General features: G+C 44.3%; 1 protein-coding gene across 1 annotated transcript in view; it reads right to left on the minus strand.

Moving 5' to 3' along the window:
• Positions 1-16,032, minus strand: part of ADAMTS9 (ADAM metallopeptidase with thrombospondin type 1 motif 9) — a 202,755-nt gene that overhangs the window by 27,028 nt on the left and 159,695 nt on the right. Inside the window, exon 31 of the mRNA XM_018554557.1 lies at positions 1,669-1,842. Within this exon, the coding sequence (XP_018410059.1) occupies positions 1,669-1,842 (174 nt within the window). The remainder of the gene's footprint in view (positions 1-1,668; positions 1,843-16,032) is intronic.

The following is a 16,032-nucleotide window of genomic DNA, read 5'->3' on the forward strand; positions in this document are numbered from 1 at the left end:
ATGCTGCATAGTCAAACACTAGGTGCAACGTTTCAGGGTCTCGCAGGATGCACCTAGTGTTTGACTATGCATCATGTACGTGAATAAATAGACGTACTTGATCTGTCTTGGAGTGCCGGTGTCTCAAAAATACAGGCACAGCAAGGCAATCCACTCCCCTCCTCGGTGCTCCCCTCTCCTCCCTTCTTCTTCTTCTTCTCCAAGCTAGTAGATAGATGGCTGCTGGAGAATGTGTTTTCCCTTGTGATCTTGTACTGGGCAGGTAGTTCAGGGAAGCTGAGCTGAGAGAGTTGGAGCTGTTTGAAAACTTGATGACTGTGTTTGTGCAAAAATGTAAGGAAATACTTTGCTGGGCGATGTATATTTGTTTGATCTGGATTCATTATTGAAAAAAAGTTTGAGAGTTTACTACTACTTTAATGGAGAACTATGCGGTAAGTGTTTTTCCCCATAGTTCTCATATGAGTCACAGGAGGACATAAACTAGCATCCTCCCGTGACCCAAAGTTCAGTCAGTGCTGGAGGATCGGAGGGGGGAATCCCTGCAGGGAGCCGTGACTGACAGTCACGGCTCTCTGCAGGGAGATGATCGAGAGGTGATCTATTAAGCCGACCTGTGACAGTTTCATTGTCACAGGTCGGCTCGAACTATGAGGATGAGTGATTTTCACTCACCTCATTGTTCTCCTTTAAGCAAACAAAATGTTTTTATGGATTAGATGTCTTTTAATTTATTTATCCTATTTCTTATATTAGTCAATCCTCCCAAAAGTGATACTTTATTTGTAGATACCGTCAGCAGCAAGATCTCACTTCCTAAAGCTGGCCATATACTGGTAAACTTTCGTATGAATATTCAAATGAAAACAGAACATTGGATAATGCCATCAGAGACTTGACAAATGTTGTTGAAAATTCAGTTTGGTTTTAACATTCGATTTTTGGAAATGATTGGAGTTTCTGAAAACAAAAACCACATTCACTGTCACAATTGAATTCATTTGAGAATAATTTTCCATTCTGTTCTTTCAATTTTTTTGGTCACTATGGTCGAAATCGATCATCAATTTGACCTCATTAACTATTTAAAAATCTGACAGATTGTTCCGACAAATTATTTATTTGGAACAACATTCCACAAGTGTATGGCCAGCTTAACTTTATTTCTGCCACCTAGAGATATTTGTGTGTTCATGTTTACCTTTGTGCGTTCAGCTCCCCTTATTCCATTCTCCGTAGTATAATATAAAAAACAAATCAGCAGGGATTTGGGAACTCAGCACGGAGATCCCACCAATAGAGTCCCCCAAGTGACAGAAGAAAATGTCATGTCATTTAACGCTCCAAAAACTGAAACACCGGTTGGGGCTGGACTGACTCTTTAACTATTTTACATCTGGATTTTGATTGGTAAAAAAAAAAAGTTCATAATTCAAAATTTATAATAGTTTCTAACACACATTAATCATCAGTCATCTGATTTGTATCAGCAGCAGGCTGGATCCCTGCAGAGTGTAAACTTTGGCAACCTGACAAAAATGCACGGACGCACTCAAGCCTGCAGCTTACACCTCACAGGAGAAACGTGATCCCGACCGACGTCAGGATGAGCATCTTGTGCGTTTTGAATATTGCCGGAGCGGCCCACCCCCTGGACCTTCTACTTACGTCTTGCCAGTCTTCTGCTTTCCAAATGTAAACTGGACAATCGGCCGCTTGGCAAGGCTGCTCTGAGACGGGTCTCGTAGACTGGCTGCACTCTGATTCTCTGGACGGTTTCTGAGGACCGACTTGGCAGTGGATGGCCCTCTGCTGCACGCCTCTTCCACATGTTACTGAGCACTAGGAACAAGACGGATGCCTGTAAGTTATTACTGCATTTTAAAAACGATAAAATCCGATACAGCGCCTATAATGACCTACTGTCAGGTGTTTCATTAATGTTCTCTTAAAGTTACAACTGATGCATGCAAAATATGGATAGCTATCGTGGCTCTTGATGGATTGTGATTTTACTCTTAGTTACACAGGAGATTTGATATATTGTGCAGTTGCTTAATCGCAGCCTTGGGTGGTCGTTTTCTGTGGAGACAAAGGATGCTTGGCATGGCCACAGATGCACAGGTCTCTCACCGGGTATAGGCAATGACAGGTCTGCCCACTGCTGCGCCAAGCATGCATCCTATCGCATTGACAGATGGCAGTGTGTGTACACTTAAAGTAGAAAGGCGCCCTAGATAGTAAGCTCCTTTGAGACAGGGGCTAATGTGAATGTGAGGTTATCTGTAAAAGCTGTGTTGGTTTTATATGAATGACTAAAATAAGGGAACATTTTCCAATCGGCCACGCTGAGATTTTCCAACATGCCGGAAAATCTCTACCTAGAAATATATATTATCGCTTGACTATTAACCCCTGCATGGACTGAACGCTGCCATCACTGCTTGCATCAGTTGTGTTGCTTGATTTAACGGGACATATAGTTACACAGGTTGAAAAAACAGACATGCCTATCAAGACAAAAATCAATTGATAAAAGAGATACTCCTTGCATCTTCAGAACTGTAAAGTCACAGATCATCCAGACAAAAGCATGGTCCAATAGGCACAGATAGAGAAAAATAATGATCCCCAAAAGTGATGAGATACTCCCTGCATCAAGGATCCAAAAAAAATCTACATTGATTAGTGCTAATTATGTATTTGTGATCATATTCCACTTTAATCGCCCACTCTTAAGGGTTAATAAATTCAGTTTATATCATCTTTTATCAAAGCCGAGCTCCTCTATGTTTCTTAAAAGTTTATTTGGCATTTTCTGCACTCTTTCCAGTTCCACCATATCCTTTTTGTGAACTGTATGCATATATATATAACTTTCAGAGCAGATGAACAATAGAACTATTCAATAGTGCCATGCCATATACCTGCCAGATCTGGCACCCTGAACAGGGAGGCAATGGGAAATCATCCCATTCTCATTCATATCATTGCAACACTGGGAGCTCCCGGTACTTTGGTGGAGTTTATGTGGCAAGAGGTTAGTTCCCTGTTCCAGCGACAAAGGAGAATAATTGACTAATATGATCAGAGATATCTTTTGATACGCTGGGAAACATCATTATAGGTTGTCTGTGAAGGTTCTCATTCATCCAGGTCATGGTATATCTGTGAAAAATAAGTCATGGCAACTGGACTTGCTATATTTTTCTTGAAGACATTTCACTGGACATCCGACCAGCTTTCTCGATTCAGAATAAAGTCATTCTGAATTGAGAAAGCTGGTTGGATGTCCACTGAAACATCTTCAAGAAAAATACAGCAAGTCCAGTTGCCTTGACTTATTTTTTACAGATATCATTATAGGTTGACCATTTGATGTCAGTCACACTGCTTACTGGCTGGTATGTCTTCCCTAAACCGTTCCATCATTTTCCAGTTCATTTGACTCAACCAGGTGATTAATGGCACCTGTATGAGCTAATTTGGCACTTTCTTCCCAATATCACCTTGCATCTTCAGGAAAAACCTTGTAACAATTTACATTTTCTTTGGGTACACCTGAATAATGCAATTGATATCAATAGAAGAGTAAATCAAGACATAATCTCCCAAGCAGCTGAGCCCAGTTCAGAGGTGTAAATGGGGCAGCCAGCTGGGGGGAGATATGATGCACCATCCACCCCCTGACATGCCCTGCCAGCACCCAACTCCCCCCCCCCGCCCGGGCCGGATTTACTCCCTCTGCTGCCCCAATGCAAGGTTCCTCAATGCGCCCCCTTTATGCAGACTGCATACAAGTGATATCGGCGACATTGCCAAGATCACTTGTACAAAACAAGCGGCGGCTGCCCTGCTGTACATTTAGCCCTGCTTTCCCAAAGCAGGGCTAAATGTAATCATGTTAAATCTGGTGTCTGTGCAGTTCTTGGGTGTGTTCACATGCATTTGGCACAGGTCAGTCCCTGCTGAAGCTTCTCACCTTGTAACTTGCTAGAAAATCTACAATGTTGCAGTCTGATCATTGGGGGGAGAGGAGACTGAGGAAATGCTAACTGCTGCCTGCAGCACACTGATGACATCATATCAACCTAGGCAAAGTCAATAACTGGAGCTAACAAACTGCTTTTTAATGATAAAATGTGAACTTTTAAAAAAAAATGATACTGTTGTCGTATATATTGTTACATATCAGGATTCATGCAGACTGGTAACATTATTCATACAGACTGGTAACATTACTGAAAAATCCACTTTAATAATATAAAAATGAACAGTACATCCAGCAAGCAGAATGTTATCCCCTTGTAATGGGACTAATTTCCAGGCCAGCTGGGCAAACTGGGGGGTCCAGGCACTTAACTGAAAAGGCAAAGGGACGCAATACATTTCACAGAATGCCCTTTCACATTCTCTTTCCTTTGTTTATTTCACACTTCATAAACGGGTACGTTTTAATCTGGCTCAGCATCCCAGCACGGTCATTTTTTCCATATCCCATTTCCAATAGTATGTTGTACTTATTTGTTGCAAACTAACACAAGGTCTCATATATGAATCTCCAGCATTCCTACAGGGCTCCTAGAACCTTATGTATCAACGTGTACTACTTAAGAACTGGAGATACTTCTTCTCAGTCACCAATATGAAACGGACCTGCCCTGAAAATATAAACCTGATTGCTGGCTGGAAAAACCTAGTGAGAATATAAACATAGGACTCATCATAGTGCATTTATAAAACACGGCAACAATCATAAGAACAGTGGTAGACTTCAGCAAGCAAAGCCCCATTCAATTTAATGAATGGGCAACACAGAAAATAAGTATTAGCAAGAGTGCCCCATCACATGACCTGTCAAAGTTATGTGACCTGCCTCTCCATATGCCTGACCATATGGATCCAAAGTCCACCTAGGGATGACTGGATGGTAGGTGATAATGGTCAATGCATGTCATCACTGGATAGATGTAGGTGTGTTCAGGGACCATACCATGTGGAGAAATAAAGATCCCAATGGCCAAGATAATCTTGATAATGAATTTATAAAAACAAATAAGACGCGTTTCATGACAACCAACCACTTCCTCAGAGATATGGTCTGGTCTTGTTGGAAGCAATCAGCACCTAAGAGTCAGTGTAGGCCTCATAGTCACACAACACATCTTAGGTCTTTTGCTCATATTGTTTGATCTACACACTTACATCTATCCAGTGATGGGCACCTCTGTGACATGCATTACTCCCTGCTCTTTGCACTGACCGTTTTGCAGTGCTATGAGGCAGGGTTTTTATTTTTTCCTAGAGTTGGGCTTTAAAGTGTATGTCCAGTAAAAAAATGTTTTAGATAGAGTAGGGAAGGCTTGTCCCCAATGCAGATTTTCACTCCTTCCTTCACTCATTTCCCATCTAGTGAATTTGCTGTCACCATCACAGGGAGTGAGGAGAAATGTTTTTAAGAGAGCACCAGATAGTAGTTAAAAACCTGCCTAGGTTCTAATCCCAAGTTTTGGCTGGACGTTAAATATATTTGCAATTTTGTTAACTATAGTAATTTGCAGATTAACCACTAGGGGGAGCAATCAATTTGCAATAAAAAAAATTACCTATTACAGAGTATCTTTACCAACCCTTAAGATAAGATATTAACCACAGAGGGAGTATGGCCGACTCATGCACTTGACCACTGCTCAAATTTAGTCCTGCTGACTTTATTGCAGGGAAGGCTGTATACAGTATGTCTCTTCTGTAATCAAAGATTCTTACCTCACTGCTAAAGAGTCTCTAAAGATTTTTTAATTAACCCGCACATACGCAGATCAGTGTATAATCTTAGGATGTCCTGGTGCCGGGATACATTTATTTCCATGAGCATGTGCAGGAGTTACATCATCCCAGGCTGGTCAGTCAAGATGGTTGAAGATCCCAAGCCTGGGAGAAGACCAAGCGAAGGTGTCAGCGGCGGTGAGAAAGCTCACAGACATCAGGAGGTACAGTAAGTGGTGTGGACTTTAGTGGTGACAATAAAATGGCCTAGATTGTTACATAATTCATAGCTGACCATGATTGCCATTGCCAGTGTTCCTCTTCATTGGCTAACTTCTATACAGCCTATCCCCTCTTTAGTCTACCATGAATGCTGCTCCCAGGCTTATTCACCTTACCAACAGCTTAGACATGTCCTGCCACCCCTCTCTGCCAATCCCTCCACTGGCTCTTAATTGACCAACAAATAAAATTCAAAATACTAACAACATACAAAACCATCCACAACTCTTCCCCGAGCTACATCACCAACCTCATCTCAAAGTATCACCCAAACTGCCCTCTTCTCTCCTCCGAAAGCCTCCTGCTCTTTAGCTCCCTCATCACCTTCTCCCATGGTCTCCTCCAGGACTTCTCCAGAGCCTCGTCCATCCTTTGAAACTCCCTGGCTCGCTTTGTCCAGCTATCTCCCCCTCTGTCTTTAGGCGATCTCTGAAATCCCTGAAATGTTTTAAGGAAAGCCTATCCCGCCTCTACCTAACAACTGAACTTTTACTTTCTCCATCAACTCATTCCTCACAGTTATTACCTTTTGTATCACCTGCCCCTCCATTTTAGATGGTTGGTCCAGCTTTACCCAGCATATTCCTCCTTCAGTATACCATGAATGCTGATGCCAGACTCATCCACCTTACCAACCGCTCAGTGTCCGCCACCCCTCTGCCAATCCCTTCACTGGCTTCTGCATAAAATTCAACTATCAACTAGCTAACAACAACATAAAAAGCCATCACATAACCAACGTCATCTCAAAATATCACCCAAACCTTCTTTGCTCTTTCCAAGACCTTCTGCTCTTTATCCCCCTCCTCACCTACTCCCATGCTTGCCTTAGAACTGCAGAGCAGAGCAGAGCCTCCCCCATCCCCTGGAACTCTCTATCTCAATCTGTCCTGCTATCTCCTATTCTGTTCACCTACAGGCAATCCCTGAAAACTCATCTCTTCAGAGAAGTCTATCTTGCCTCTACCTGACAACTGAACTTTTACTTTCTCCATCAACTCATTCCTCTAGTTATGACCTCTTGTATCATGTGCCCCCCCATTTTAGATTGTAAGCTCTCACAAACCGGCCCTCCAAACCCTCATGTCTGTACTGGCTCCCTATATATTGTACAGCACTGAGGAAACTGTTGGCGCTATATAAATCTTGTATAATAATAGGAAGAAATGCACCTGCTCTGTGATAAGAGTGCGGTGGGTGTTTGGGGGGCCCCGTTTACATTGCATCGATTTCTCACAGCCTCTGCCAACTCTTCTCGCAGCTTTGCGCTGTCTAGCCAGTGTGTTTTCAGCATGTTGTGTTAGCCGTGCCACATGTCTGTGCCAGCTTTTGTTGGGTACGTTCATGAATGCACACATCAAAAAAATTCAGGATGAAACCCCGGGTATTTATGAAAACAGGAGATGTGTGAATTATCAATGGCAGGGAAATATTTCGTAGCAGCCCGGCGTGACCTCCTATGCTCACATAGTAAATGTGACAAGCCGCCCCGTTATCAATGAAGATATTTTGCACATATCGTAGGTCAGTATTTAAAGGAGAATGATCAAATAAGGTGCTGTTAAGATCATTAAATACTGTACAACTAATGAGTGTAGACTTAAGCTGCATGACATTTAATTTGACAAAACCCTGTGTACACTACTCAATTGCCTTTTTTTCTTTTAGCTCTTTTAAACTTTATGTGCTGCAGCTCAGTGCTGCTGATCTGCTGCAGCCTCTTTGGAGCCACGTTCGGTCTACATACAAAAATAATTAGTCCAAATCCAGCTGCACTTCCACTAGAATCCAAAAGTCCCCTTGGGTGGAAGAATTGTATTAGTCATAGTCACATGAGAATACATGGCCCCTAAAGCCCAATACACCAGTGAGGCAGCACCAGAGCTGTCTCTATAATGAGGCTATTGCCTCGGGTGGCATCTCTTTGGGTCATGAGGGGGGGGTGCAGGCTGCACAATGACTACTACTGAGGCCCAGTTTTGTGGCATTTGTTTGTTGGCTGCTTTTATGCCTTTTTTGCAAATAAAGGATTAAATGGATGGACCCCCTTATGAGTGCCATTTTCAGTGGCGTCACTAGGGGGGTGACTGTCAGTCATTTTGGTGTTACCCCTTCTGAAAAGTTGGGCACTCAGTCATGGACTGAGAGCCAGACAGTTGCTCGAGGGAGTAGGGGACCCGGCAGTATCCCTTTTCTCGCCGGGTGAATGTCCCCTCCTCTCTTTACCCACGTCTATCACCAAGATGGCCAGCGGCAGGTAATAGTGCGTGACATCATCACGAGCGTGCGCAATGACGTTGCATGCCCACCATGACATCGCGTGCATGTACCATGGTGTCACTGCAGGGTGTAACCCGGTACCCGCTCCGGGTGACACCCTGCCTCGGGACGCCCCTGGTCATTTTATACCTTTTGTTGAGTAAAGGCTCTGGCGGAAGTTTTATTGGGCACCGAGGTTCCAGTGGTGGTATTGGAGACAATTGGCTAGAGCCGCTCCATGTTTCTCAATTGCTACAGGTTGCACAATGTGCCTGCTGCCCTTTTTCTGAACAGAGCGTCCCAGGTTGCTAAGAGCCGGGCAGGGTGATGTGTAAGGGCCATACACATCTCCCCACCCAGCTCTTAGCAAATTGAGATGCTCTGGCTGGCGTCCCGCTCCCCTCCTGGCAACCAGTAACATCACTGGTTGTGGGATGATGCAGAGGCCACACCCCTGCCTTCAGCCTCCCAACGTATAATGCGGGGCTATGGGTCCTGCATTGCACTTGATGACAACAGTGGGCTCCTGACTGCCAGGGTGTAAGGGGGAACAGGCTGCAGGTGTTGGTCTTGTAGCCTGGAGGGAGCGGGGATCAGGTAAATATAAGTCATTTTTCCATGTACCCTAGACCTAAAGGAGCATTTAACGCTTGCAGTGCTGGGGCAACCACACTGCAAGGGGAGTTTTTTGTTTTTCCCAGAGATCAGCTTTAAAGGTAGCTTTTAACAAAAGGATATGTAGGGTGCAGAGGCATATCCAGACCCCCAGTCACTAGAGGTTTGTGGGGTGTCGGTGCATGAGATGGTGGGCATGTTGGAGGTGCCCGGGTGGGCTGGTGTTACTGGTTGCCATGTGCTGGGCGGGATGCTCTTGGCTCTTTGCAACCTGGAATGCACTTGCGGGAAAGGGAGCAGCAGGCAAACCTGCCAAATGCCTGCAGCCCCCCTCATCTGACCCAATAAGATGCCATCTGAGGCAACCACCTAAGGCTGCCTCATTATAGGCACAACTCTGGTAGGGTGTCACTGTTAACATTTGCCTGGCTGTCATGCTGATCAAATGGCTTCAGTGCTTCCTGGGTCATTAATGTGGAACTAGCACACAGGAAACCCATGCGAGCAGAGGAAGAACATGCAAACTCCATGCATATAGTGTTCTGGCTGGGATTTGACCAAAGGACCAGGGCCAGATTAAAAGCATCATGGACCTGGTGCTGTCGGTCGGCTGGGGAAACAGCAGAGGCAGCTCACTGATTAGGCTGCCGCTCGCTCCCTCGAGGGGCCCCAGCGAGCAGCCGCATAATATGCCTGATTAAAGAAGGCACCAGTGCCTATGTCTTATAGTGTTCAGCCCAGATTGCCATCGGGCATACTGCGCGATCTGGGCCAGCTGGGCCTATTTTCAGTGGAGGGCCTGGAGCCAAGGACCCCAATGCTGCAAAGCAGAAGTTTTGACCACTGGGCCAATGTGCTACAGACTTGCCCAACGTTCTTTGCCTCCTACAGCTATGTTCCAGGTCAGTGACTCTAAACTCATTAAAGCCGGAGGATCAGCATGACAGGCAACACGAGCAAGGTCAGCAAATGCAGCAGACATATTTCCCTCAGTACAGATTTCCTTTAAAGGAATCTCTTGTGATGCAAAGGACTATTTTTTTTACTGAATGTTATTGTGCATTGTAAAGATACAACATGTCTCCCTGTCATGTGACACAGGTATGGGGCATATACTGTACAAGTTGCTGCCCGTCATGAGAGCTTGGCAGCAGAACACAAAGTGCTTCCAAATCTACTATGTAATTGTTCTCTTGCTTTGTGTTTTCCACACCGATTTACCATTAAAGGAAGAGTATCTGTACATAACACGTGTGTGAACACGCTCTCCATATTACATATGTCTTTCATAACAGCTTCATGTTAAAAATAGTTTTCTTCCAGGATCACCTATGACTAAACTGTGGAAATAATACACCGCCTCTAAAAATTCTCCTGCAGCTGTATTTAGAGCAGAACTCCAGCCAATAATAACAAGATAAGAAGGTATAAACCATTACAAGATAAAATAAAACCAGCATTTGCTGTTATAGTCAGAGATTTCTCCTGCAGTACTCTTTCCTTCCCCTAGATGTCAGCCTGATGGGCAGCGTAATTAAACCCACTTTCTCTGACCAACCCCTAGCCCGTGATTGGACAATGGAAAGAGAATCAGCACAGCGATAAGCTCATCTCTCTGTCACCCTGCTATCTCCTCCTATCAGCATGCTTCTTGTCAGCACATGCACTAATCGGCTCCTCGTGCTTCTTCTTTCTCTCACACTCCAGCCCTGCTGTACCAGGACTGCAAGAGGCTAATATCAGGTCAAATTCGGGTACTGTGTATTTAGATATTTTGCCCAGCTTTAAAGTTCATTCAGTTAAAGCTGAACTCTACATATAAGAGTCATATGTATTTTTTCTTAAATCTTGATGAGCTTTGTGTATTTCTTCCAGATCTGTGCAGTAATCCAGTGTGAAGCTTCCTGTAATAAAGACCGGTCACTGCTGCTCTCTCTTCTTGTGCAGGGTGACCGGTCTTGTCTCCGCCCCCTCCTGTAATAAAGAACGGTCACTGCTGCTCTCTCTTCTTGTGCAGGGTGACCGGTCTTGTCTCCGCCCCCTCCTGTAATAAAGAACGGTCACTGCTGCTCTCTCTTCTTGTGCAGGGTGACTAGTCTTGTCTTCGCCCCTCCTGTAGTTTTCTGCAGGCGGCCTGTATTGCTTGGGCCTGCTTGGCCCCTCCCACAGCTCTACTCTCTGCACAGGCTATGTACAGCACAGTGATGATGTGACTGCTACTTCTGCAAGGTAATAACTGGGTTTACAACTGCCTTTATATCCACTGTGTGCCTGGAGTTTACCAACATATGTATAGGGATTCACCCTGACAGTCCGGTTTTTGAGTTCTGCGTCCGGGTTTCATGCCACAGCCGGACACAAGACACTAAATGCTGATAGCGGCACATTACATTTTTTGACAGATGCGGCTGCTTGAGGTCCTGTGCTTGCTGGGGACCTTGGCAGCCTTCCTGTGAGCCGCGGGCACCTGTATACAGGCACTGGCCCGCACATCTCCTCCTCCGTCTTCCTGACACCACGCTGCCCACCTCAGGACCCCTGGTGAGACACCTGAGAGCCCGCACAGGTCACCTGATATCCTGGAAACATCAGAGCACCACCTTGGAAAAACAGAGCGTATGTAGCTTCGTATTGCTGTATAATGTATTCCTGGGATTTGTAGTCCACTATAGTCGGTCTCCTTACTTCTACCCCTGGCTGTCTTTTTTTGTTCTTTCTCCTGGCTGCCTCTCCCCACACTCTCCTCCTAAGTTATTATGACAGTCCAATAATAAAAGGAATGGCACTCACGTGGTTTGAAGATGATGGATGGATGTCTTGTACAGTTAGCGGTTGACAAAAATCTTCCTGAGGGCTGAGGGTAGTCCAGCTTTAGTGATGTGCAGAGTGATTGTCGATAAGATTATTGGTGGCGAACAGATTGTATTGGTAAGGTTGATTTCTAGAGTTCCATGAAGGGATGTGACCTTAGTGGAATCAGGATGAGGTCAAAGTATGATGTCGATCAATGTGATATGGATAAGTCAGGCTTATGAGGACCTCGTTCCACCGCTCCACTGTCCCCATAAGCCTGTCTTGAGAATTCCACCTCTTACCGCCCCAACAAGTTTGGCCGACCGGTTTGAACATCCCCATTGTTCCCATCAACATCCATATCACATTGATCGACATCATACTTGGACCTCATCCTGATCGCACTACGGTCACATCCCTTCATGGAACTCTAGAAATCAACCTTACCAATACAATCTGTTTGCCACCAATAAGAATAATCTTATCGACAATCACTCTGCACATCACTAAAACTGGACTACCCTCAGCCCTCAGGAAGATTTTTGCCAACCGCTAACTGTACAAGACATCCATCCATCATCTTCATACCACGTGAGCGCCATTCCTTTTATTATTGGACTGTCATAATAACTTAGAAATTGGTACATAATCATCACATTGTTACACATTCTTCTAATACTGGCCATTGTGTTAGGTTGTAGCGCTCCTTATTCTCCCTTTGTTTTTATGTTATTACACAGACTACCTCTGTGTGTTTCTTGGAGTTCGCACACCCGACATTGATATCCAAAGTTTCCATCTTTTATCCCACATTGGTAGTGCGCTTAACAAATTTCCTATTTCTGCTTTTGTTAACTCCATTCTTTTACCCTTTGATAGAGCTACATTGTTACACTTCCAAGTGTGTTGAATGGTGGGTCCCCCCCTGCACGTTGTGGTTTCATTCTTGAGTCTCTATGCAATTACAGGGCACAATAGTGACATTGCAGCCTTAGGGAGGAATCACACCCCGCAGCTGGGGACAATATTCAATAAACTGGAAGTGTGGGATAGCAGAGGTGGGAGAGAGCAAAGATTGGGGTCACCACTGACTAGGCTGGTAGGTATAACTATCCTTTTACAGGGTGGCCACATTTTAGTTTTTCTTCTACTAGCTATAGGGTCACTTCCAATATAAGGCAGTGTGGAAGTAAAACAAAGCAAAGATCATTGTGCATTGTGAATATAGGAAACAGTTTAACAACCAAATATACAGCCTGATAATTTTTTTTTTTAACAAAAAAATAAGAAGGATCAGGAGGATTCCTAAAACAAGGTTGACTGCTGATCCAAACCAGATGGCCCATGTCTTTGTGTGATACCACATGCAGAGGCAAATAAACTTCCTTTACTGGAAGCTGTTCCCATGTAGAGGCTCCCGGGTCACATGTCAACCATCCATAGGTAGAAGCAGTCATTGCAGAAGGGATTACTGCAGCTGACAGCTTGGGAGTTTCTCTTTGCGGGAAGTGGGAAGTCCTGCCACGCCTAATTATCAAGGTCATAGTCATTTGGCAGCCCGTGCCCCTTCCAAGTAGTAAAGCTCAGTATGGGATCGCAATTATGGAACACTTTTGTTCTTCCAGTGAAACGACCAATGCCGTTTTCACACTTATGGATATAAATCAGATTGGGCAGTTTTTAGGAAGGGGAGTTTTGAACCCCAGGTATAGTCACAGAAGTCCAGCATCATTGGCGCTACTCTTGAGTTGACTGTATCTTTTTTTATTTGTGACCTCAATGTGCATTGACACACTTAACATACATTAATGTTTGTTTTTATAAGCATTCTGGGCCCTTTAATCCTCGTTGGGACATCAAAAAGCAGACATAAACCTCTTTGGTCAAGGCTCATTGTACTGATGCAATCTGTGTACATGTGCTACTGGGTGTTAAAATGCATAAGTGTGAATGGGCCCTAAGTGTGGCAGATACAGATGAGTAAACTGAATTTGCAGATCTTATGCTGGCCAAACACATGAGGGCTATGGGAGTATAGGGGTACAAAAGCTTTGCCCAGCATATAGCTGGGCAAATGCCGTTTGCACAGCAGTGCAGCTGCTACGTAGAACTAGAGGAACATAGGAACTTGCTATGCTCTTCACCACCATCTAGCAGCTATAATGCTGTGCAAATGGCATTTCTCCAGCTATGTGCTGGGCGAAGCCTTTATACATCAGCCCCTAATTGTTTTTTTCTCTTTCAGCCTCGTGATCCTCCCTAAACAGCATAGATGGGGGATTGCATGGATAGATTGGCACACACACCACTGACAGAATACCCGGACAGTATTGTAGCTGATTGGCTCCAGTTACTTTTGAGCTCAGAATTTTTGGAACAGCTCCTTCAAAAAATTTGATGATGATCGATCAACTCAACCAATTTTTACCATAATCATGTAAAAAAAGGGCTGTCCTATTAATTATAACAAAGTGTAGTAAGACTGCCTGGCTTTTATACATTTTCTGTGGAACCGACCAATCCAAATCCTACTTAAAGGAGAACTATGGGGTCAGGGCTTTTCCCCATAGTTCTCCTAAGGGTAACGGGAGGACACAAACTAGCGTCCTCCCGTCACCCAAAGCTCAGTATACCGCGAGCTACAGCTCGCGGTATACTGAGACGCCGCAGCCGGGACGGGTCCCGACATTACAGTCTGGATCCACCCAGCTGCGTGAGTGACAGCTGGCTCTGCCTATCTAGAGGCAGAGCCAGCTGTACCCGCCCCTCCCCGTCTCTTCCGCCAGTCAGCGCTGGAGGATCGACAAGGGGAGTGGGATCACTGTCACTCACGGCTCTCTGCAGGGACAGGATCGAGAAGTGAGCCAGCGACGGTATGTGTTCGCTCACTTCCCGATCTATTGAGCCGACCTGGGACAGTTTCATTGTCACAGGTTGGCTAGAACTATGAGGCTGAGTGATTTTCACTCGCCTAATAAGGCCAGCTTTATGCAAAGCTATCCTCGGTTTTGCCAAAACCAATGCTTAAAGGGTCAGTCCACCCAAAACTGATTTGGTAGCTGCTTAATAGGTAAATCATGTGACAGTTTCTGATGGTGACTCTATGAGTGAGATCTCTTGAGTTTTTGGGTCTGCATATCGGCTGCAGTTATTATGAGTGGTCTGTGAAGGTTCTCATTCATTCTGGTCATGGTATATCTGTAAAAAATAAATCAAGGCAACTGGACTTGCTGTGTTTTTCTTGGCGACGTTTTGCTGATCATATGACTAGGTGTCTCAATTCTGAATTGAGAAAGCTAGCCAGATGACCAGCAAACGTCTTGAAGGAAAATACAGCAAGTCAAGTTGCCCTGACTTATTTTTTTACAGATATTTACAGTATTATGAGAGGGACGGTCCCACTCTCCATTTTGATTTTTTGACTTATTTTATATTATGGCGAATGCAGCAGAAGGAGATGGAATGCACAAAGGTGAGCAAGCATGCTAAATGCTCCCAGGTTGACAGACACAGAGTTGGGAATTCTGACATAAACATACTGGGGGGAATTTATCAAAACTGGCGCAGACACAATCTGGAACAGATTTGCACGGCAACCAATCAGCTTCTCTGTCTCATCTTCAAATCTTACCTGAGCAAACTGAAGAGAGATGCTGATTGGTTGCCATGGGCGACGGCTCCAGATTCTGTCTGCTCCAGTTCTGATAAATCCCCCCCCCCCTGTATCTATTTTTAATTTAAATATTAGAATAACTTTAATGTATTTTGCAACAATGCCCAAATTTTATCAAAATCTCCGAACTGTCACTGAAATTTCAGGAAAACAAAAACTCTGAATTTGTCTCATCCCTAATTTGCAGCACCAGAATAATTTGATGTTGACAGACTGTTTTTGTTGTTGTTACTGTTACCATAGCTCACTGTTATAGCAAAATTGATCAGATTTGCCGTCTCCACAAACGCTTACATAATGGCATAGCTGGCAGAGTGAGTCACATGATCACAAGCACGGTAAAAATTAGGGAAGCTCTATTGTGAATGCAGAACATGTAGGATGTGTTGACAATGTATTATTATTTAATCACAACAGATTGTGTGAGCAGTATACAAAGTATACAAATATTTGATACATCAACACGACACAAAAGAAGACTAAAAACACGTTCATCTAAACAGAGCTTCCACCGAAATAATAAATCTGAAGTGCAGGCAGATGGTAAAACAACATTTAAAGCGGGAATACTGGCAGTGTTAAAAAAAATAAAATTTGCCCCCGGGGCATCCCTACAATTGCTGGGGGAGGGTAGTGGTGGTGAT

Source organism: Nanorana parkeri, unplaced genomic scaffold, assembly GCF_000935625.1.
Source record: "Nanorana parkeri isolate BGI_ZX_2015 unplaced genomic scaffold, ASM93562v1 scaffold9, whole genome shotgun sequence".
Taxonomy (NCBI): Eukaryota; Metazoa; Chordata; class Amphibia; order Anura; family Dicroglossidae; genus Nanorana; species Nanorana parkeri.